This window comes from Hippoglossus stenolepis, chromosome 13 (genome assembly GCF_022539355.2).
Source record: "Hippoglossus stenolepis isolate QCI-W04-F060 chromosome 13, HSTE1.2, whole genome shotgun sequence".
In the NCBI taxonomy this organism is placed as follows: Eukaryota; Metazoa; Chordata; class Actinopteri; order Pleuronectiformes; family Pleuronectidae; genus Hippoglossus; species Hippoglossus stenolepis.
In genome coordinates, this window is record NC_061495.1 from 10,663,198 (window position 1) to 10,685,104 (window position 21,907).

The 21,907-nt window shown below is 43.5% G+C and overlaps 1 protein-coding gene across 1 annotated transcript; it reads right to left on the bottom strand.

Annotated features, from left to right (window-relative positions):
• Window positions 1–252: 252 nt before the first annotated feature.
• LOC118120042 (matrix-remodeling-associated protein 5) lies at window positions 253–16,815 on the bottom strand. The gene is made up of 12 exons (XM_035174650.2): window positions 16,398–16,815; window positions 15,500–15,726; window positions 15,119–15,248; window positions 13,608–13,849; window positions 12,451–12,602; window positions 8,199–11,683; window positions 6,979–7,120; window positions 6,187–6,322; window positions 4,592–5,791; window positions 4,255–4,462; window positions 3,940–4,161; window positions 253–3,713 (listed from the first exon to the last, which is right to left on the bottom strand). The coding sequence occupies exons 2-12, from the start codon at window positions 15,685–15,687 to the stop codon at window positions 1,608–1,610; spliced, it is 8,211 nt and encodes a 2,736-aa protein (XP_035030541.1). The 5' UTR covers window positions 15,688–15,726; window positions 16,398–16,815; the 3' UTR covers window positions 253–1,607.
• Window positions 16,816–21,907: the final 5,092 nt, after the last annotated feature.

A 21,907-nucleotide genomic window follows, 5' to 3' on the forward strand; every position in this document is an offset into this window, starting at 1 on the left:
ATCAACATGTGTCTCATCCACAGTTAAGACCCCATTTCCTGGTTTGACAGCTGAGCAGCGGATAAAGAGTTTCTGTTCTCATAATACACCCAAGGAGAAGTTTCTTTCCTCACTCTTGCACTCCCACTAGGTGTTGTCTTTTCTCACTCTGACTTCATACACACACTCACGCAAGCACACACACTGTGTATGAACCATATCTGAACAAAAGTGCGTGTCTGCTGTCGACGTTTCATGGAGTAACACTTTCAATTCTTTTCCATTTTTATTTATAAAATGAAGCAGTTAAAAATATAACAATCATTCTTCACGGCTAATGAGACGTCGGACATACATAGTAACATTTAATAGTTTCCTCTTTTATGAAAAAACACTGGTGTCTCACTAAAGAGTCTTTACAAGACAAATAATTTAAGGACAATATGAAAACAGACTTGCAAACTATAAGCTACTTGAATTGTGCACATACTTAGGGCAGAACTCTTGGACCACACGCATATTTATACAATCGTTATGTCAAAACAAATCATGACGATCACTCTTCCAATGGTTTGGCTAATGTGTTAACATGAATGCTTTGTACCACATCTTGTTCTACCCCAGTAATACTGCCGGAATGTGAGATTTAGTTGATGCCACGGTTCGAAACCCACAAATAAGGAGCTGGTGTTTGGCTGGATCGTAACGCTGACGTCCCCTGTCATCATGCCTGTCAAAGATCTAATGTGAAGGCAAATAATGTGGCCTGTTTAAATTAATGTTTGCTACATAGAGTATGCAAAAACATATTTAAATAGTTTTAAGGTGTATTATGTATATTCAAATTCCAATGTGCAACATTTTACAAGCAAGTTTATAAATATGAAACAAAATGAAAGATTATATTATGTTACATTATGTATAAAAAAAGCTTCTGTGTGATGACGAGTGGTGTCCATATCATTCAGTGACTCAATGATATGCTGTACCCTTTAGTTTAATGTTATTACACATAGTAAAGCAATAAAGCCAAGAAAAAAATGTTTGCTATGGGGGATTTGTATTGCATTTATGTGGTATTGTATATTGTATTTGTATGAGACTCTGCAAAATGTAAGAATGATCCCATAATCCCTGACAAACACTTAAAGCTGCAGGGTTTTTGACATGATGAAAACGTTAGTAGTTTGTACACAAGACGTAAACGCAATGTTCTTGGATTGTTCAGATACTGATTTTGTCCACATTCTTTTAACACAAGTCAGGAAAACAGCCCAGTTAGATGATGGACAGACAAGAAGTTATGTACCACAAGCTAAATAAAACAATCCTTTTGCAACATACTCTGTTCCTGTAGAGGCAAACGTGTGGCTCTGAGAACTCCTGACATAAAAACAGTACTGTAATGGAAAATTATACCTTAAGAAATACAATAACATGAGACATGTACTTTATATTAGTAGTGTCTTCTCTGAGATTGAACAGTATCTCCTGCACAGAGCCTTGCAGTTCCTTTTGGGCATGAGGGACACATAGTGTTGACAGCAGTAGAGTCCATTCACCATTACAGAAGACTGGTGGGTCTCTGTCTTTCTATTACTCATGTGTTGTGTGTTTGCATCACTCCATTATATAACATGTAGATAGGTCGCCTTGGTGTCCACTCCTATTACATTTTTCGCGGTGCATCTGTAAAACCCTGTATCCCGACTTGTCGGGTTCTGTATCACCAACGAACCCTGAGGACTAAGGTAGCGGTTGCCATAGATACGAGCCTGGCCCATCACCCTCAGCTGTGTCAGGTCTGGCGTTTCCCAGGTCACTGTTGCGCGCGGTGTTGCTATGGTCTGGCACGGCAGCTCCACAGCAACCCCCGGCCGCGTGTAAGTTACAGGTGAGGGGCCTGCTGTGATTCGTGGGGGGTAGGCGATGACGATGACAGGAACCGTGATGAGTGAAACTGTGGAGGAGTCGTTACTGGTGGACCTGCAGGTGTAGGTGCCTCGGTCGAACACGGAGGCCTGTTGCACTGTGAGTGTTCCATCCTCTTGGACTAGGTAATGGCCCGAGTCACCACTCTCACCCCGGGACAGCACCTTGCCGCTGGGCATGGTCCATGAGAGGGCTCCCTGGGTATATCCTGGGGTTTGAGGGCATGGCAGGCGAAGGTTTTCTCCATTAATGATGGTCACCAAGGAGGCTGTTCTGGTGCTCACTGTCTGCTCTGGGACAGGGCCAGGTGAGCGGGGTGGAGGGCCAAGGGGACGAGGTGCAGCAGGTGAACTCAGGCCCCTCCGCAGAGGCATTTGAGTAACCGGGTTTCTTGGATGAATCTTCTCAGGCAACGCTGAGCTTAAAGACTTGGCTGAAGCCAACGATGCTCCTGATTTAGGTGCCTCGATTAAACCGTCAGTTTTCTGCATGGGTCTTTCCACAGCTGATCCTCTGTGTGGAGACCTGGCCTCCTCCTGTGGCTCAGAGACCTCCAGCTCCACCTGTATTCTTGTCTCTCCTCTCTCACCTCTCACAACACAAACCAAGGTCCCAGCATCAGTTGCCCGCACACCCCGCAGCTCCAATGAGCCGTTTCTGTGCACAGTGAGTCGACTGCCATAGTAAGGAGCCGGCAAGACGCCGTTACCAGGCAGAAGCCAGGCCAGGCGAGGGGGAGGGGAGCCTTGGGAGGGGCATGGCAAAAGAACATTCCGGCCTTTCACAGCTCGCTGCTTCACTGTCGTTACCACACCCACAACTGTGTTAGTAGAGTATTTAGCGCCTGTATTACTAGCAGCTATAGCACCACTATTCCTGCTGTCATCATTGGTAACGTCTATATTGCTACTCCGACCGAACCAATTTCCTCTGAGTGTGCCAGTACCAGCTCCACTATTAGTTGCACTGCTGCTTAAAGCAACATTTCTAGAAATGCCACTTATCCTGCCATTATCTCTGCTTGTGTTATCATCAGCACCAGCCCTCCCTGCAACGACTTCATTATAAATACTCCCTGGATTCCTTTGTACACTTTCTCCTCTAACTGTGCCGTGACTGTTACTCTCACTATTACTAACACTGCTAACAATGCCAGGTCTATATCTACCCATTCCAATGTTATCCGCTGTAACTCCTACATTCCTTGCCCTGCTCACCCCGACATTGACATTGTCACTCCTGGGGGCAGGATTAGAGTTACTGGCTGCTGTGTTAATGCCAGTGTTTGGTTCTGTGTTGCTTTTATTCCCATTTTTATCACTGTAGCCATTATTACTACCCAGCCTGCTCAAGGCTCTATTGTTATTTCCATACTGGATTACTCTTGCGTTATCAATATTAACGCCTGGTCTACTACTACTGGGCACATTGTTAGCACTTCTTCCTGCCACCTGGCCACTCGTCACAGGGTAAAAAGCCTCCACCTCCAGGCCCACCGTTGTGCTCCTCTCCCCAGCCAAGTTGCTTGCTCGGCATGTATAGTTTCCCGTGTCAATCTTTTGGGCCAGACGCACCTCCAGAGTTCCATCTGAGACCACCACAACCCTCTCGGAGTAGTGGCCGGAACCCAAACTTCGTGGAATGACACGGCCCGCTGGGGAGAACCATGTCACCGTTGAGGCAGGACCCCCTGAGGCCTGGCAGCGAATTGTGGCAGTTGCCCCCAGACGTACTTTGATGACGTGATAGCTTCTCTCTTCTGTGAAGGTCGGTGGAGGTGTCATCATGACCTTCACTTTGACCTTAAAGGAATGAATAAATTAATATTACCATTTTGTTTTTCAATGCTTAGATTTTGGATTAAAATTTTGGTTTTAAAATATTCCTTATGAAAAAGTTAGTAAACTGAAATTGCACAAAATTTGGATAGAAATCTCTACATAAATCTGAATATGTAAATTTGTGTATATTCATCAAATCCCCCCAAAAAAATTCTAAAGTCATCTCCAGGTAGAAATGTTCTTTTACCTTCATCATGTCTTGACCTCCTTCGTTTTCAGCATAGCACGTGTACTCCCCTTCCTCCCCCATGCCCACTGCCGGAACCAGTAGCGTCCCATTGTCAAAAACAGTGAGCCTCCGTGCTCGTCCTCCCCTGTCCTCTCCCTGCAACACACTATTCACCATGGTGCCATCTGGTAGACTCCAATGAACAGCTGGGTCAGGCAGCCCAGATGCCTGACAATCCACCTGGTGGGAAGGGGATCAATCTTGTTATTGATGTTATTTGTTTACTGAAAATAACATCATCATTAATAGGAGCAAGGCAGTGATGCAAATCACCTTCAGCGGCTTGCCCAGCGACACCATCTGATTGAGTGGATGTTTTGACTCGATCTTGGCAGGCTTGGTAGCCACAGTGACGCGCAGGAGCCGATAATCATCTGCAACCTTGTTGCGTGCGATACAGAGGTAGTCTCCAGCGTCCTTCTCAGTTACAGCCTGGGCTGACAGGGTGCCATTAGGATGCACCTTCAGACGACGGTCGTAGCTTTAATTCAAATGTAGACACAAATATAGAATAATATGGTATAAGACATGGTGCCAACAGGGTTAATAAAAGATGCAATTTTAAATCATTTGTGATCTCTTATCTCGCATAAACCCGCACCCCCTGTACCTGAAGTGCATGTCCACCAGTTTCCTGTTGGGGGTCCTCCAAATGATAATGGGGGGTGGGTTGCCAGTTACAGAACAGTGGAGCTGCAAAATCCCCCCGTAGTGGACAGTACTAATGGAGGGTGATGTGGAGACAATACGGGCGTTGCTGAAGGGGGAGACAGGCAAGGTATGCAGAACAGCTAAAGTTCTGCTTTTGTCAGAGGAGGAAGAAAAACTAACTCTTGTCTTGTTAACAATACTCTGCAAGATTTTTGTGTTTTGTGCAGGCACTGTGGAGGGTTGGGAGGGAGAGGGAAGTTTAGTTTTGCTGATGTCAGTGAAGTGTGTGTGGGAAGTGGTGACTGTTTTATTGATTTTAGGAGGCGAGATAGTGGATTCGGGTTGGTGAGGGTGAGAAGACCTGGTCCTGGATCTATCAGCGTGCAATGGAGGGGGAAGTTTAGGGGAGTTGAATGTATTTGTGGGGTTGCCAGGGAAAAACAAAGTTCTGTCTTTGTTGACTGAATATGAAGGAGATAGTTTTTCAACAGCAACTGCTTTTGTGTCTTCTTTTCCTGCACCTGCTTCACTTTTTCTGCCTTCTGCTCCCCCTTCGACTTTAACCCTCACTGTTCTCTTATCGGCTCCAACAGCATTACTTGCTGTGCACTCGTAATTCCCAGAGTCCTTTGGTCCAACACTTCGAATATGCAGGGTCCCATTGGGCAAGACAAAGAGGTTCCCATGGAGAAACTGAGATGGGCGAACCAGAGTCCCATCTGGTATTCGCCAGCGCAGAGCTGGTGGTGGGGCACCTCGGGCAGAGCAGTGAGCATAAACAGGCCTCCCTGGAGACAAGTGCAGGTGTTCCTCTCTGGGTTGCTGTATCACTGGGGGCAGCGAGGACACGTGTACACGCACAGAGGAACTGGCAGCACCTGCTGTGTTTGAGGCCACACAGCGATACACTCCTCTGTCACTTGGTAAAGTTGCAGGAATATGGAGGGTTCCATTTGTGTCCATAAATATGCGACTGGCGGAGGGGGCCGCCGACGTCAGGACAGAACGATCAGGCAGAACCCAAGACAGCAGAGGGGCGGGAACACCATCTGCCTGGCACTCCAAGAGCACATCTCCACCCTGATGAATGGTGGCTTCTCTGTAACTCGCCAGCTGCATACGAGGGGGGCGGGTCCATACTTCCAGGGTGGTTAGCAACCTGTCATGGAAGAGCAAAGCAAACACAAAAATAAATATTAATCTTTTCTATTTTTAAATAAAAACAAACCAGATATGGTACATAAAGGAAACACTCAGGCATACATACATAATTCCAACAGAAGTCCTGACAGAAACATAGACACAACAAACAATGAATTCACACTTGCATATTGGGTCACAAACTTCTGCATGTATCTTAAAGCTGCTTAAAAAAGGTGAACCAAGAACTATTGGAACAGTTCCAATTTGAATTTGTTATACAAATACAGTACACTTTATAATTAAACTGCACTGGGCTTCCATAATTAATTCTAAAAATGTTGTGTCCTGTGTTGATTATGAATAAATGGCTCAGAGAGCATTAATCTTCATAGCTGGAATCAGTAACCTTACCTGTCTCGACCCAGGAAGCTGTTTGCACTGCAGATGTATGTTCCCCTGTCCTGCAGCTGCACATTATGGATAACAAGGGTGCCATTTGGCAGGACCTCAAAACGCTCAGCCTTGGAGTGGATTGACATCACCGCCCCTGAGAGACAGAAAAAAAGGGAGACAGTCAGACAAACAGACAGAGAGCAAGGGAGAGCAGTGAAGAAAAACAGAAACAAATTGGGAAAGAAAGTTGGAGAATGAGTAAGAGACAGGGAGGAAAGGAGAAATGGGGACATGCCGAGTGGCACAGCGTGAAGTAAAGCCAGTGATGCAGTTCACAAAATGTTCCATTATTTTCATGCAATATATCTTTCCCACATGGCAACCGAGAGAAAAGCCTATTGTACGCATGCCAGTGTGTAATGATGGGTGTTGATGGGTTATTTCTACAGTGCAAAATGTGTTTTTATTCATTCAGTTATTGTACATATTGAAGTGGAGACTGACTTCCTTCAAATCCATGAGATCAGGATATAAATAAAAAGCTTTATTTTTTTTATTTTAAATGTGAAACCCGCAGTTTTTTCACCATATAAATGACACATGCATAATGGAATTCTAGATGAAAAACAAACAGTTATGTGTTTCCCGACATAATCAAAAAGTTCCGTCAGTGAAGCGGGTTTGATTGGTCTCCAGGTGGCTACTTTGCATAAACAAAACCTGAGGCTAAAACCGATTCTTGACATTTATTGGTGTTTCTTTTATGTGACTATGCTCAAATAAATGGGTGTGTATCTGCAAAGTGTGTACCTGTGGCAACCTTGGTCCATGTGATGGAAGGTTTTGGCTCCCCTTGAGCCTCACAAGCCAGCCTGGCAATGCTCTCTGCTGGGAATGACACTGTCCTGATGTGTGGGTCTGCAATTCTTGGTCTAGATCTCACGACTGGGGCCTGTGAAAAAGATTTACAAAACAGATTATTCCCACAAGTAAAACCATGAATAAATCTTGTGGGAGCTAAGCAGTATGTGATTGGAGTTCAGCATCACCAAAAAGAAAAATGATTGTCTAAAAAAACCCATCAAATCTAAATTATTACTACACCGTAATTAACTAATGACTGACCAAGCTCTCAAAATCTATATCTATAGATATAGATATAGATATATATACGACAATTAAAACACAACAAAAAAACCCCCAAAAAAACATGTTTTTGAAGTTTATTCAGAAAAGTTGTTCACTCAAAAACTGAGATGTTGTTAATTAGCGAAATTCTTAATGTTGTAATTACTTGTGAATTTTTCAAGTGGATAATTTACACACAGTACAGATTACTGTCACCCCAGATTTTGAATGACCCATTGGTGGTGGACCCAGTGGTTTGGTTTGAAGCGAGTTGCCAACACAGCTGTGGAAATTAATTAACAATTGATCCAATGGGATAAAGCTCTAAAAGCACAAAATGTTGTCGATTCTGGAACATGTGTCTTTCATCACTTCTGTAGATCTGACAGGGACTCTGGCAGAGCACTGGAAAATCCATTAAAATTGAAGAATTGTCATACATATCCCTCAGGTTTAACAGCAGGTCATGTAGACAGATTAGGCTATTTTCAGATCTATTGTTTTTTCTGCTAAGCTTCTGCCCGAGGCCTCGCACAGTGGAGTGTTGTGTGTCTGTGTGTGTGTGTGTGTTGTTATTTTCTGGGCCAGCACTCACTTAGAAAAAAAGGAAATGTGAATTGAAGTTCCACTTAGCTGACAAACGAAGAAGAATAGCTGTATATACACAAATTGCAAATTACATTTAAAAGTGTAGTGAAAAAAATTGCTAATTGGATAAATGACTGGAAGCAGTGAACAAATAAACGTGTATTAATTAATAAATAAGGAACAGATTGTTGGTCCTACCTCAGCTCTTATTTGTGTTGTAATGTGTTTCCTTGCATTAAGAACCATTTTCTGGTTTAACCTCCTGAGACCCTGCAGAATATCAATATTATGTAATTGAATTGATCTGAACTCACCCCAGGGACAACAGGGAGCGAGGGGGACCAGCGTGGCCTGCTGCTGTGTGAGTCAGGGATAGAATTAGCCCCGGGGTTCTTCCAGTCAGGAGGTGATCGACTCTGGTTTGAAGCCCCAGAAACAGGCCTCCCTAGGGTGTCAACTCGACCAACGCTTGGCCTCTCTTTGATTAATGCTCTGGTACTTGTTGATGTCATTGTTGTGGTGGTAGTAGTAGTAGTAGATGTAATAGAAGTAGGTGCCGCAGTAGTGGTTGGAGAGGTTTTGGCCGAGGTGGTCATTGTAGTACTCCTAGTAGTAGGAGTAGAAGTTGTAACAGTAGTTGTCGTACTGTGGTTTGGTGTTGTGGGAACAGCTTTGAATGAGGTTTTAGTGCTTGTTGCAGTAGTTGTTGTTGTTGTAGTAGTAGAAGGCCTAGTTGAAGAAATAGCTGTGGTAGTGGGAGTAGTTGATGTAAGAGCAGTTGTGGTAGTTGTAGAGGTAAGACTGGTTGTAGTACTTCTGGTAGTGCTTGATGTTGGAATAATAATGGTAGTTGTGGTGGACAGGATTGGGAAAGTAGTTGTCGGAGGATTAGAAAGTCTTTCTTCACTCTTGAGAGGGGTTGGAAGAGTCATAGTTGTTGCAGGAGTAGCTGTAGCTGCACTAGAGACTGTGGAGGAAACAGCGGATGAGTGAGTGGAGGAGACAGTGGTGGAATGAGATACATATGGCACACCCGACAAATTCCTCTCCTGCTCTTCACTGTGTTTGCTCGAGGGTCGATCAACATGTTTACCTAAGGCTGTGTGGGTTTTTGTGTGTGTCTGTACGCCATGTGTAAGTGTCCCGGCCTGTGTGTCTGGCACATGTGTCTCTGAGATCACAACATCAGAGTGAGTGGGTGCTGGTGTCCCTGTGTTGAAAAGAGTGGACTCTGCAGTGTCTGGGATGTCGGCTGAATGACTCATCGTGTCTATATGTGGGTTTGTGTGAGAGGGGGATAATGAGGTGAAGGGGGTGGCAGAGGGAGTTAATGAGCGGGAGGTTGAGATACCCAGAGTGTAAGAAACAGCGGGAGACAGAGGATTAAGTGCCACACCATTTGAAGTGGTCCTAATATGGTCATTCCTTGTCAATAAAGTAGATGGATGTGTGGTTGTTGAGGCCAGCAGGGATATATTACTTTGATCAGTGGTAGTATTAGGTGTTCCTGTTTGTGACCTCTGGTGTGTAAGGTCAGGGAGAAGTCGGGGTGGGGTCAAAGGTTGCACCCTGGGCCTGTTGATGATTCGTCTTTGCTGTCCGAGCCTCCTGCGAGAATTCCAAGGGCTTTGAGGTCGAGAATTTGGAACCAAATTTGGTAAGAGTCTCTGCCGTGGGTTCTGAGCTCTGGTTCTAGCTGGGTTGGGGTTTGCTCCTCTGTTATCTCCATCATCTGGTGCTGGCCCAATTTCATTACTTCCAGAGATTGGTTTAGATGTAACTGGCTCTTTCTGTTCATCTGAGTTTGTCACTGTCTCTGTCTGTGGACCTGGGTTTGGAGTCTGCATATGTGTCCTGGTCTCTATGTCCGTCTGTGTTTCTGTTGAGCTCCCTCTCCCTATCTCTGTATCTATTGGTGTCTCTGTGTGTGTCTGCATTTCTGTGAGAACAGGGTGAAACGCTTGTAGGCCTTCCTCTTGTAAAACAGTGTCATCAACAGATGACCCCTCAGTTTCTGCTTCCACCCCTGCTCCCTTAACTCTAACTCTCTCTGTATCAACCACTCCATCATCTCTTGCTGTATCTCTGTCTTTGCCTCTTCCCATCGGTTCAGCTGAGGGCTCTACTGTAACTGTTTGATTGTTAATAGTGTGAGTTGTCTTTTGACGTATTTTAGCCAGAATGTCTGCCCATTTCTGAGGGTCTATTCTTTGTTTGTTTGTGGTGACTCTGTGTCTGTTTTCAAAGCGGTTTCTTCTCTGGTCAGTGGAGGATACAGCCCCTCCTCCTCTTCTCAGGGTTCCTTCTCTAACAGGCCCAGGTCTTCTTGCTTTTCCAAATGGATACCGTCTGTTCGGGAGCGGCTGGTTAGGTCTTGGACGCTTCCTAAGAGTTTTCTCTTCTTCTTCCTCTTCATCCCCTGATCCTTCCTCCATCTGACGTAATAAAGGTGCTCGTATCTTGGTTGACCGGCCAGCAGCTGACTGTGGCCCTCTGGGAAATGAAGTTCTGAACAGAGGAGGGTGTTGTGGTTTTACTTCCAACTGCATGGACAAAGAGTCACTACCATAATGGTTGACTGCAATGCAACGGTAATGACCAACATCCCTCAGAGAAAGCTTGGACAAAGAGAGACTCCCATTTGGTTGTACAGTGAGTCCACCTGATACAGCTAATCCAGACCATAGTATATTTCCATCTGGCAACACCCAACTCAAATAAGGTGCTGGTGAACCCGACGCATTGCAGGAGAGACTGACAGGCTCCCCAACTGGTCCAGTCACAGGCGGTCCCACTTGCTCTCCAGAAGGTGGGACAGAGGACTCCTCCACTGCCAGGCGCACAGGGAGAGCATCTCCATCCATGCCAGCCTGGACTACACAGTAATAAAGTCCAGCATCTGAGAGCTGCACTTTTTGTAGACGTAAACCCGAGGCTGAGGCCTGCAGCCTACCATCCAGGCTGCTAGAGGGGGATAAGAGTGTGGATCCATCTGGGAGAATCCACTGTATTTTGGGGTTACCAGAACTTAGAAGAGGGCAGGAGAGATCCACCTTACTGCCCGATATGGCTGCCATTGCTGTGGTGGTTTGATTCATTGAAATCAGAACCCATGGGTGAGGAGCAGGAGAGGATGTTGAGGCAAAAGATGTAGGGCCAGGATGAGCAGAAACTCTTGTTGAGTATATAAGGTGAATTTTGTGGGCATTAGACTGTGCTCTGTTTAGCTGGATGCTAATAGCTGGTTGCAGTAACCACTGTGGTCTGACCTTAACAGAAGCTTTTACTCCAGTGTGATAATATCCATCTGTCTCTGCCGTCTGCCTGTAGCGGTAGGCCAACGTCGGGGTTTTGCTCAGCATGATTTCCCTCTCAAGGCGAACCGCAGTCTCGCTGTAGTAAGCCAGGATCCTCCAAAGTTGTTCATAGCTCTCTCTCTCCACATGGCATTCCAGGGAGAGTGACAGAGCAAGAGGGATTGGAGAGGAGGAGGAAAGGGAGAGATCTGGGGGAGGAGCAATATCCTGAGAGTTGGAGGAGTGGGTGACGTTGCAGCTCAGATCAACACTGTTGCCTTGTTGGTCGGACAGACCCACCGAGGCACTGCCTAAAGGCTCTCTGAAGGATTCACTTGAATGGATTTCACTGAGTTCTGTCTCCAAAGGTGGGTTTCTCCCTGGGAAAGCGATGACAGGTGACGTGCACGGTAGATCAATCTGATCAAGTAGGCCCCGCCCTTGAAGGGAATTGGGTGACACGCAGGTTGGGCACTGAGGGCCACCGGGACATTTCATTAAGCCTAATTGAAAGAAAGAGACAGATAACATTATGTCATAAAGGCCTGCCTTAGCATATCAACAGTGCATAACATCATGAAAACTATACAAACACACTAATGCTAATTCCAGCTATCTCCACATATTAGTGCTGTCATATTCTCTTCTAATCTCTTTTTAAGCTTTCATTACCCTTCATATCTCTGACTAATTAGATATGGTGACTTCATCTCCTCATAAATCGTAAATATGCATCACTTCATAAAACATGGCAATCATTAGCCCATGTTTCAGCTGCCTGCACACATCAATGGTGTCATTGTGAATTAGTCATGGCAGGTTAAGTCTGGCGTATCAATGAGACATTTCACAGCTCTACCTTCTTTCACATCTCAATAACAGACACAAGACAGATGTGGAAGAGATACAAAACTGGGATGAAAGAGAGAAGTGTCTAAGCAGAAGCAGGTGGAGAGATGTCGAAAGTATCACGATAACATATATCTGAAAGTGATATTAGCCCATCTTACAATTATCTGTCTGGATTTGAAATATTATGTTTCAGTTTTAAGGCTTTTTATAGAGTGAAATTATTAACAGCTGTTTCCAAATCCATTCACTGTGTTTCTCTTCACCTTTGCTTCTTATCTCTTTCTGATCCCTTGAGCTGGATAACTGGATATCTCTTTCTTATCCCTTGAGCTACTTCAATGGCACATGAATAAAATTGCATGAGTGAGACAAGGAATAGCAAGTAAAAAACTAATTATATATCAGGCGTGACAGTCACCTGGGTGAGCCAGACTCCAAGAGGGAAACCAGTTCATCCTACAGTCGCAACTCCATGGGTTAGCCTGCAGCCCGAGAGTCTCGAGCAGTGGTGCTGTCGCCAGGGTGTCTGTGGGCAGCGTGGTCAGACTGTTGTTGGACAGGTCTAAGTGTCTAAAGGAGAGAGAGAGAGAGAGAAAGGTCAAAGACAAGATGATGGGTGGGGTGGGTAGAGGTAGAATACAAGTCATAGAGGAATGGAGGGACGGATGTGGGAGTGGGCAGTGAGAGGTGAAAGGTCAGATGTAACAAAATCATCCATCATCTTTATCAGTTCCATCATTACCTTCATCTTTAGACAGAAGACATGTATCAAAGATACTCATGTAGCTTTCGATGTCAATTTTACCTTTGTGTCAATCCAGTATTAAATTTTTTCCAGACCTGGGAAGTATTTTTTACAAGTTTATTAAGTAGTTTATTTTTGTATAAACAATTGTATTTAGATGGAATAAATACTAATAGTGGCAAACAAGTGAAAATAAATAATTTTTAGAGTCAGAAATCTCAAATGGAACAGATTGTGTTACAGACGCCCATAGTGGGATTATGCCTATATGTAAAATGTATCTTCCCTTTATTAGAATAAAATTTGGCACATATAATGTTATATAATGATATTGTGCTATGGATTTTTAGAAGTTTAGAGCTACAAGTGCATCATTTCATTGGGGATATTCACTCTAAAACTTTTGTTAGTTTTTTAGGGAGACATGAAATCTTTCATTCATGTTCTTTTCTATCTTCATTTACTTTGACCTAGTAACATCCATACTGATGCTTACACATAACTCACAACTCACAATCACAAATGTTACCTGAAGATTCAACATATCTTTATTCCCGCTGTACAAATACAAGCCTGCAGATGCATACACCAAGATTATTCATATAGACCCTTTAGGTGCAAAGATTTTTCATTTTGGGCATGTCATTTCTGAACAGGGGTCATGGAGAAACCCAGACATTAAGAGGTTAACTATATTTATTAATCACTTGGCCATTGATCAGTTCAATTATGTTTTTCATGATCTTGATTGTCACGCTCGCGCAGATGAGTTAATGAGGGATAGGAGGTGCTCTCCCCATTTTCAAGTCAAAGTTAATGTTGAAGCTCACCTGAGTGTCGAGAAGTAATATGTGTTCAGGAGGGACAGCGTGCACAGAGTGTGAGGGTGCAGCTGATGCAGCCTGTTCCCTTGCAGACGTAGCAGTTTGAGGCTGGGCAGCTGGAGAAGGGCTCGTGGATGGACGTGTTGGAGGAGGTTATGATCCAAGTAGAGACGCAGCAGTGAGGTCAGACCAGAGAAGGTCAGGGATGAAGAGATCTCGCTCAGCTTGTTATAGCTCAGCTTGAGTATCTGTGGAGGCGCAGGAAATGAAGCGAGCGGAAGAAATTAAGGATTAGAAGAGCAATCAAATAATAGACATCAAGGCTGATGAAGAAGCGACTGTCCCTGGACACCACATGCTTGTAAATTGAATTTATGACAAACCATGTGAGGGGGATTGGAATGAGGGGGAAGAGTTGGCAGAAAAAACAGTTTGTAAGCAGAAATGACTGAATGCACCTTGTGTAAATTCAAAAAACATGGGGACACATTTCCTGCTGCTCCCCATCTCACGTATAAGAATTGAGAAAATAGCCCACAGCATGAAACCAGACGATATATTCATGTTGTGAGTTTACCAGGTCAAAGCAAGGAAAAAAAGGATATTCGAGCAGTGGAGATCTCGGACTTTTCAAATATAAATTTTAGCCCTTTATCCTCTGCAGAAGAGTCTCGGGGATCTATTGCTAATCTGTTCATGTGCAGTGAACCCACCAAAATGTTAAGAAGACAGTACACCACAAAAGGCAGGTTGTGAAATTGTGTTTCTTCGAGGCTTAGGATAAATCTGCTCTCCGGGGAGGCTACTTAGCTGGAAGAGCTCCAGCTGCGGACAGATCTAGCACATGACTATGTCAGCACATGGAAATATGGATCCTATTATCACACAATGGAGAATATATCAGTATCTGCCTGGGAGATGAAGGGAACAATTGCTTGTTGAGTAATATCACTTCCCCACTGACTGCTAACTCTGCCCTTAGGTTGGTGCTAAAACGTCCAGTGTGTTTCCTTGTCACCGAGCAGTGAAACGAATGATGGAGCATCAATTATGTATAAATTGTACAGAGATTAGAAAGAATGGGCTGAGAATGTGGACAGAATCTTGTAAACTGTATCAATTTCCATACTAGTTGGCTACTCATAGAACAAATGGAAAAATGTATCCTTTCATCAATCAATTTTCATGAGTGACTGAAAGATTTAGACACATTTATCAATGAGGCATCCTGTCCTTCCTTTGAGAAAGGCTGTATATCTTGATAATCCCTACGTTTTGTTCTATTTACATATATCATCTCTCATCATTAGGGAGATATGTACGCAGGAAACCACAAGTACTACATATGACGAAAGATTTAGAGCTGAGCTCTCTGCAGAAAAGCACAGTTGAAATACTACAAGTACCTGCATGGTCCTCACTGGATAGTTTCAATATGGATGTTAATACCTGAACTGAACAGTCTCAGATTCTGTTCTTTCACTGTGGAGGAGCAGATGTCTATGATCCTTGTTTACCTGAAGCGATTTCATATCTTTGAATGCTGCATCTGGGAGATGGTGCAGATCGTTGCTGTGCAGCATGAGTAGTTCCGCTCTATCAAGTCCGGCCAGTGAGCTGTCAGGGATCCTGCTGATGCTGTTAAACCTACAGGAGCACAGATTAAGAATAATTAACCTCAGACATCAATAAATCGACAAATATATCATTATTTCAATGTGAGCTTCTTACTAAACTGTAGTTTGTCACTTTAATTCAAAACTGTGTGAGTGTTTGTAAAGTGAATAAAGGCGCTTTAGGTTGGAATCTTTGTGTGTGTGTTTGCATGCATGTGCACTTTCATTCATGTGTGTGTGTGTGTGTGTGTGTGTGTGTGTGTGTGTGTGTGTGTTTCTCACCCTAAGTTTATGCGTCGTGTGTGTGATGGTAGTCCAGGTGGTATAGTGAGCAGGGAGCGGAAGGTACAGTGGACCTCGTTGGCCTGGTAGCAGTTACAGCTTCTGGGACAGCCCAGGCCACCGGGAAGCACAAGAGTCAGCACCAGCAGAGCCAACAGTGCTGCAGGCGCACACACACGCAGATACATCTTCGCTCCACGAGAAGAGATGCTGCACTGTGATTATCACTGCCAAAGAGAGAAAAAAGGAACGTCAAGAATAATGGAGGGAGGCAAAGGGGCTGGGGCATGTCCCAAAATCCAGATAGAAAACTTTCGTTCTCTCCTTTACTCTCAAATATATCAAGTCAGTTAAATTTGCAAAGCCCCAAATCACAAATTTAATTTCAGGAGGACCTGCCAGCGTATGACATCATCTATCTCAACTCTATTAGACCCCCACTGGAGCCATTCTCCCAAACTGCACCTGTCCCAAACAAACAACACAGACAGAACACACCTTTGGGAAATCCACACGTGACTGGTGGTTTGACTTAAGGACAGATACAGTAAACAGCAGGAATCAATGTGGAAGGATTCAATGATGAAGGGAGAGTAAAGGAGAGATGTAGAATTAGACCTCAAAGAAATTCTACTGCTCTCTCTCTGTCTCTCTTTCTCTTTCTCTCTCTCTCCCCCTCTCTGCTTGTGTGTGTGTTTATCTTATCTCACGAGTGCGCGAATGCACTCAGAACTATTCAAATGCGTAAAACCAACTGTGGAGCGAACAGGCTGCGAGAGGCTTTTTCAACTTGCAGCTGAAATCAAAGTAAATTACGCACTGTGGCAGCAAGACGCCTCCGAGATGAATGGATTATTGTAATGCACACAGACTATAGTCACGGCTGATAAGAACATACCTTGAAATCCTTTTGTCCGCAGGAGCGAGTTATTTCACGGAATTATTCATTTTTGCAGGCGTCAAATGCTGATTTGATTCCGAGTGCGCGGTTCGAGGACTTGATTTGCAATTAACCAGTTTATTCTCTCAAAAGATCGGAGGCTGCTGAATTGAGGAAGATCCACCGAAACCAACAAAAAAAAAAAACTTTTCACCTCAGAGAGAGTCTGGGGAAATTTGTGAAAAAGTAGTTTGACAACTTCGCACCACAGCAAAACTGAAAGAAAAGCTGTATGCGCTCTGTACAATCCAACAGGTCCTCCTGTGCGCACAGGAGCTGGACGCGGAGTTCTCGCGAATGCGTCCGGCGCTGTGTGAACGTGTATGCGTGCGTGTGTGAGTGTGTATGGATGACAGTGGATGTGCGTTAGTGTGTATTTGAGATTAGGGAAGGGGACTGGACTGAAGTGAACTCAGAGTGACGCTACAGGCAGAGAGGTCTGTCCAAGGAGGAGCTTTGCGGAGAGGCTGCAAGTTGCTGCGCTTCGGGCTGAGCTTGACATATCTCTACATACTGCGTGTACACGGGAGCGTCTTGCTGATTTTACACCATCTGTCTCAACTGTTGGAAAATTTAACCAATCTATTTTGTGATTCACCTCATCAATAAATACCGTTGTGATATTTGTTCAACTTTAACGTTGCAGCAGCGCCTGAATATTTGAATATTTGAATATTTTGAATATTCTACTGAATAATAATAATATGAACTGAATCCAAGAATTCCAAATCCCCAGCGACCAATTCCTATGAAAGAAAAAGACAATCAGAGCTGAAACTCCAAACCGTTAAGTTATATTATCTGAGAACTGAATAACATGAGTGGGACTCAGTAGAGCACAAATCTCTGCCAAGGCCCAACAGTCCCCTTGAATTCAATCAAGCTGCACCAAATTGCACAGACCCATAGATATCATCCCTCTAACTATGCCAGATTTTTTTGTCAGAAAGATCCATGTATCACAAACGCCATTGCATTGTTAAAGATAGTGAAAAGATATCCTGGATCTGCCCTTTACCCAACCCTTCCACCAAGTTTCAATGAAATCTGTTGAGTAATTTTACCTCCTCGACAAAAGTATAGATCTAAAAATGTTTCAATCACCATTAGGAATTTAATTTATATGAAAAGCTATCACAATTCAGTTTTTCTATTCTTTTTCAGTTTAACTGAATGTGTCTTGTCTACATTTTGAAGATATTTGAGGTTTAAACAGATTCAGTTTGAGCCTTCAAAACCCATCAAGCATTATCTGAGCATAAACATCACAGTGAATATGGAACGGCGATGGCTTTGCTCCCAGGTTGCAAAGTCTTTTTGTTTTCTTTTTTCAAGATTTGGTCCGGCATTAATGCTTCCAACTAGCTCCCGTCCACGCACATTTGACCCCAGTTCAGCCGACAGCGTGCCACTGAAGTCCAGCCTGGATAAATATCAGACTTTGGGTTTGTGTATCAGTGGCCTCTTCCAGACAGTTCTCTTGAATTGTGGTTGAGGGCAACTAAATAAGGGATTGTCTTCTTTCCTGTGATTCTCAGGCACCCCATAATGATCACACCTCCTTCTCAGAGACTTAAATGAGGGGAAGAACAAAAATAGACTGAAGCTTCTCAGCTGTTGTCTCCTGTAAGCACAGTAACCCCCCACTCACTCGTCTTAAAGGGCCTTTGTATGCATGTATGTGCATGTATGTGTGTGTGTGTGTGTGAGTGAGATATGCAAGAGAGCATGTCAGTCGCCTCATTCGCATATCAGAACATTCTTGAGGTTGGATTATACACCATTTAAAATTACTTTTTTATTCATACATGAACTAACTGTCACAGTAAAATAGCAAAACTGCTTTTCAGTTGTTTATCTATGCAGCATGGGTGGGGGGAGGTTGGGGGTGTGGGAGTGGGGGTTGCACCAGATGTGAGAATAAGGTCACTGCTGAAGAGTTTTGAACCGTCACATCAGCTGCCTAAATAACGGATTGTAAAATGAATCATGAATTATCTCCCGAGCCTGGCAGTCAATAAATGAACATCGATAAACAGCATTAAAGACGTGATAACACTTCACATTCACTGACAAAATTCTCTCGGATGATTTTCTAACAAACTACCCAACCTTTTGTCACCTTATACGAATGTCTGCATGTCTCTGCAGGCGATGTTGGTCGGCCAAGGCTTAGCTGTTCTCAAGCTGCACTGATTCACTGTAGCTGCAAAAAACATTAGGCTGAATCCCAACTTACTTCATTACAAATTTCTTCACTGGGCTGGATGAATCACTGTCTGACTGGAAGGAAGTAAGAAAGGAAAAGCGACATGATGTTATAGCAATGGCTCTTCAGGGCCGGTCAATGAATGAATGATTAAATGATGAGAGGAGACATGAAGGATGGTGAGTATAACGGTAATATGACTTGTCTTTTAGACGGACAGCAGCTAATCAATGAATGAGTCAATCAATAAATCAACGAACCAATGAGTGGTCAGCCGATGGTTTCTGCGTTTAAACCTGCACAGAACTCCTGATTTTTTTCCTTAAATTGACTGCATGTGAGAACGCAACTGTCCGAGTCAGTTGCTCTGGATAATTTCTGGAACTTTTCCTGTCAGCCGCCAAAATTAAAATGTCTGGATTAATGTCAGAGTGAGCCCTTTTGAGAATACAGTAGGAAAATGAGAATTAACAGCGAGTGGACATGTTGATGCCCCTTCTGAAAAGGGATTGAGGCAAAAGGGAAGAAAAACCAAATAATGCAGATATCTCAGGATGAAAAAGAGGAGTCGTGCACAGAAGGCATGGACGAAGATGTCAATTTGAAAAAACTCTGAGCCTCCTGCATTTCCCCAGACAATCTCCTGGTGCATTCATCATATGTGAAAGGCAAACTCCAGAAAATGTCTGGACCCAATTTTCTACACCTTTTCTGGAGTTCTTCTCTGAAAACAGCTTTACTGTAACCTGCGGTCTACAACAACTTGCTGTCTTGCCTGCTAACCAGGCTCTTCCACTGAGATTTAAAAAAGTACATTGGTCATCATTGCTCTCTATCTCTAGGTCTCTGGGGTTCGCTGCTATCTAGGTCAACAACTACTACGAGTGCTGAATCATGAATCCAGGATGTAAACAGCTCTGAGAAGAAACCAGCTTGCTGAGATATAATTTTAAAATTCTGTGCATTATGTATTCTTTTTGAACTGGCTTTGATGTGTGAATAAACTCTTTGAAAGTCTTGTATAAAAAAATAAATCACTGCATTCCATTAATTTTCCTTCATCTCCCAACTCTGCACGATTGAACTTGGCAGCGATGCAATTCTTTTTTACTCTTCAAAGTAAAATACGTTTTGTATCTTTTATGTGAGTGACACAAAATAGTGGCTGAAGAGCTGGGAGGCTACAAAGTACATTAATAGGTTAATTTAATGCCATGAAATCAGGTTAATTTTGTCATCGATGGAAAGGAAGAGTCTGTTGTTTCCCAACTGGGCCCAAAGATGCTAGGGACATGCACGCAGGTCTGTTCAACCTGTGGTGGGCCTGTCTAAGAAGAGGGTGTCTTGATGGTACACAACTGAAGTTATGTCCCTAACATCCGCTGGTAGCCACTAACACCTACTAACATCTACTGGTAGTTGGGAACCTAAATTGTGCAGAAGACCTTCAAACGTACAAGGGATATTCAACATCTATATTCTAAATTTATTTTTGGGTCCATATATGATGTTCCATTCAAAACCAATTAATAATTTGAGACAAACAAAATGATTATGTATGTCCCCACAAGGGGCCTCCTCTCTGTCAAGGTCACTTCAAAAAGTGAAAGGGGAAAGGAGGCATCAGAAAGGGCAGGAGGCCGAGAGCTATCCTTAGCAGAACCGAGAACTTCAAGTACGTTCTTCATGACCTCTGGGCTCCGAGCAGGTTCAGGCTGTGGGCTCGTAAAGTGCTGGTTAAAGGCAGGGACAGGTTGTCCGGTGCTGACACTCACTGCTGGACCAAGCACTCCCTGTTAAATCAGCATTCTTGAGCGGTCAGCTGGATGCTGTTGCTCATGCTAAATGTTACAAAAAAAGTGATTAATGCTATTGACCTTTAGTTTGATGTATGGCATAAGAAACTGTAGATTGTGTTTAGATTATGTGATTATGTCAACCATTTTTAAGTTTTGAATTCAGCTGGCTCATATCACCAGCTCTGTAAGTGCCAACAGTGTGTTTCTATTAAATCTCCATCTTGTTTCCAGTCAGAGCTGCTGAGCTGTAAAAAAACCATGCCATCATGTGTTAGGTCCTCATGTTTTCCATTGCTTTGTGCCACCGCAATAAAAAAATACTGTTGCTGTATAAACCTGCTGTACAAAGCAGTAACCACACATCCAGTCAACAGTTTTGAAATTTAATATTGGCCTATTGTGTAATTTAACTCTGGGTCACTCAGCTTTTTAATATTCCCAATTCAGATGACAGCTAAAGTTTCCTGAAGTCTGACTTTGCTGTCTTGGAGCCCGAGGCCGAGCGGAGGCACCGGCACCAGGACCTTGTGGTCTATTATTGATTTGAGACTGGAGCACTCCATGGGGTCAGGGCTTGTCTGGCCAAGTGAGAGCCTGGAGCTTAGCTGCTGAGTGGGCGGCCATGGCAGGGATCCACGGGCTGATGGTTGGATGGTCACAGGGACTTATTGTTACAGTGTGATCGCTTTATTCTCCTCTGGGAACCAAGTTATTTTAGATGGCTAGCCTGGAGAAGGCTATATGGTCATAGTCTCCTTTTATCATTTAGGCAAACACAACCTCCCTTTTAGTATTAGTTCTGCACAGTTCTGAGATATATAAGATTATCAAATACAGTATATTATTGCAATTGAAGCTTGATAAATACATTCTAAGCACAGTTTTTGGTCCTTAGAAAGAGAGGATTTGATCAAAACATCAAATCACACGCAGTACATTTATGTGAGTATCAGGTTTCTTTGGAGGGACTGGACACTCAGTTGTGTATGGACACAGATGAACAGTGTAAAGTTCATCCACAGAGAGAAATACACGTGTGTTCATGGTCTATATTCATTGTCCTGGGGCGTGTAACCATCGAGTCAGACAGAAGTAACCTTTCTACGAAAAAAATAAATGAAGATTTTGATAGATTCTATGAAGAAATATTTAATACACAGTATCACCAGGATGCGTGAACTATACTGAGTATGAATGTTGCATCCATCAACGACAATATGTTTTCACTCCTGTCTGTTTTTTGTAAGACAAATTACACAAAAACAATTTAAGAGATTTTCAAGAAACTGTCTGGAAGGATGTGGTGTGGGTCTGCGAAGAATCCATTTAATTTGCTGCAGATCTGGATCAGGGGGCGGATTTTTATTTCACTTTTTTTGGTGCAGCTTGATTTAATTTAAATGAACTGTTGGGGATGATTTTGACAAATTTTGAAATCAGTGATCACTGTCTAAATTGAT

Bases quoted from the DNA above. Each gene is read 5' to 3' on its own strand.
- LOC118120042 (XM_035174650.2), bottom strand. From the start codon at position 15,687: ATGTATCTGCGTGTGTGTGCGCCTGCAGCACTGTTGGCTCTGCTGGTG. The intron at 6,323-6,978 runs GTACACACTTTG...TCTGTCTCTCAG, and splicing joins ATGGACCAAGGTTGCCACAG to GGGCGGTGATGTCAATCCAC. The intron at 4,162-4,254 runs GTGATTTGCATC...CCTTCCCACCAG, and splicing joins CGCTGGGCAAGCCGCTGAAG to GTGGATTGTCAGGCATCTGG.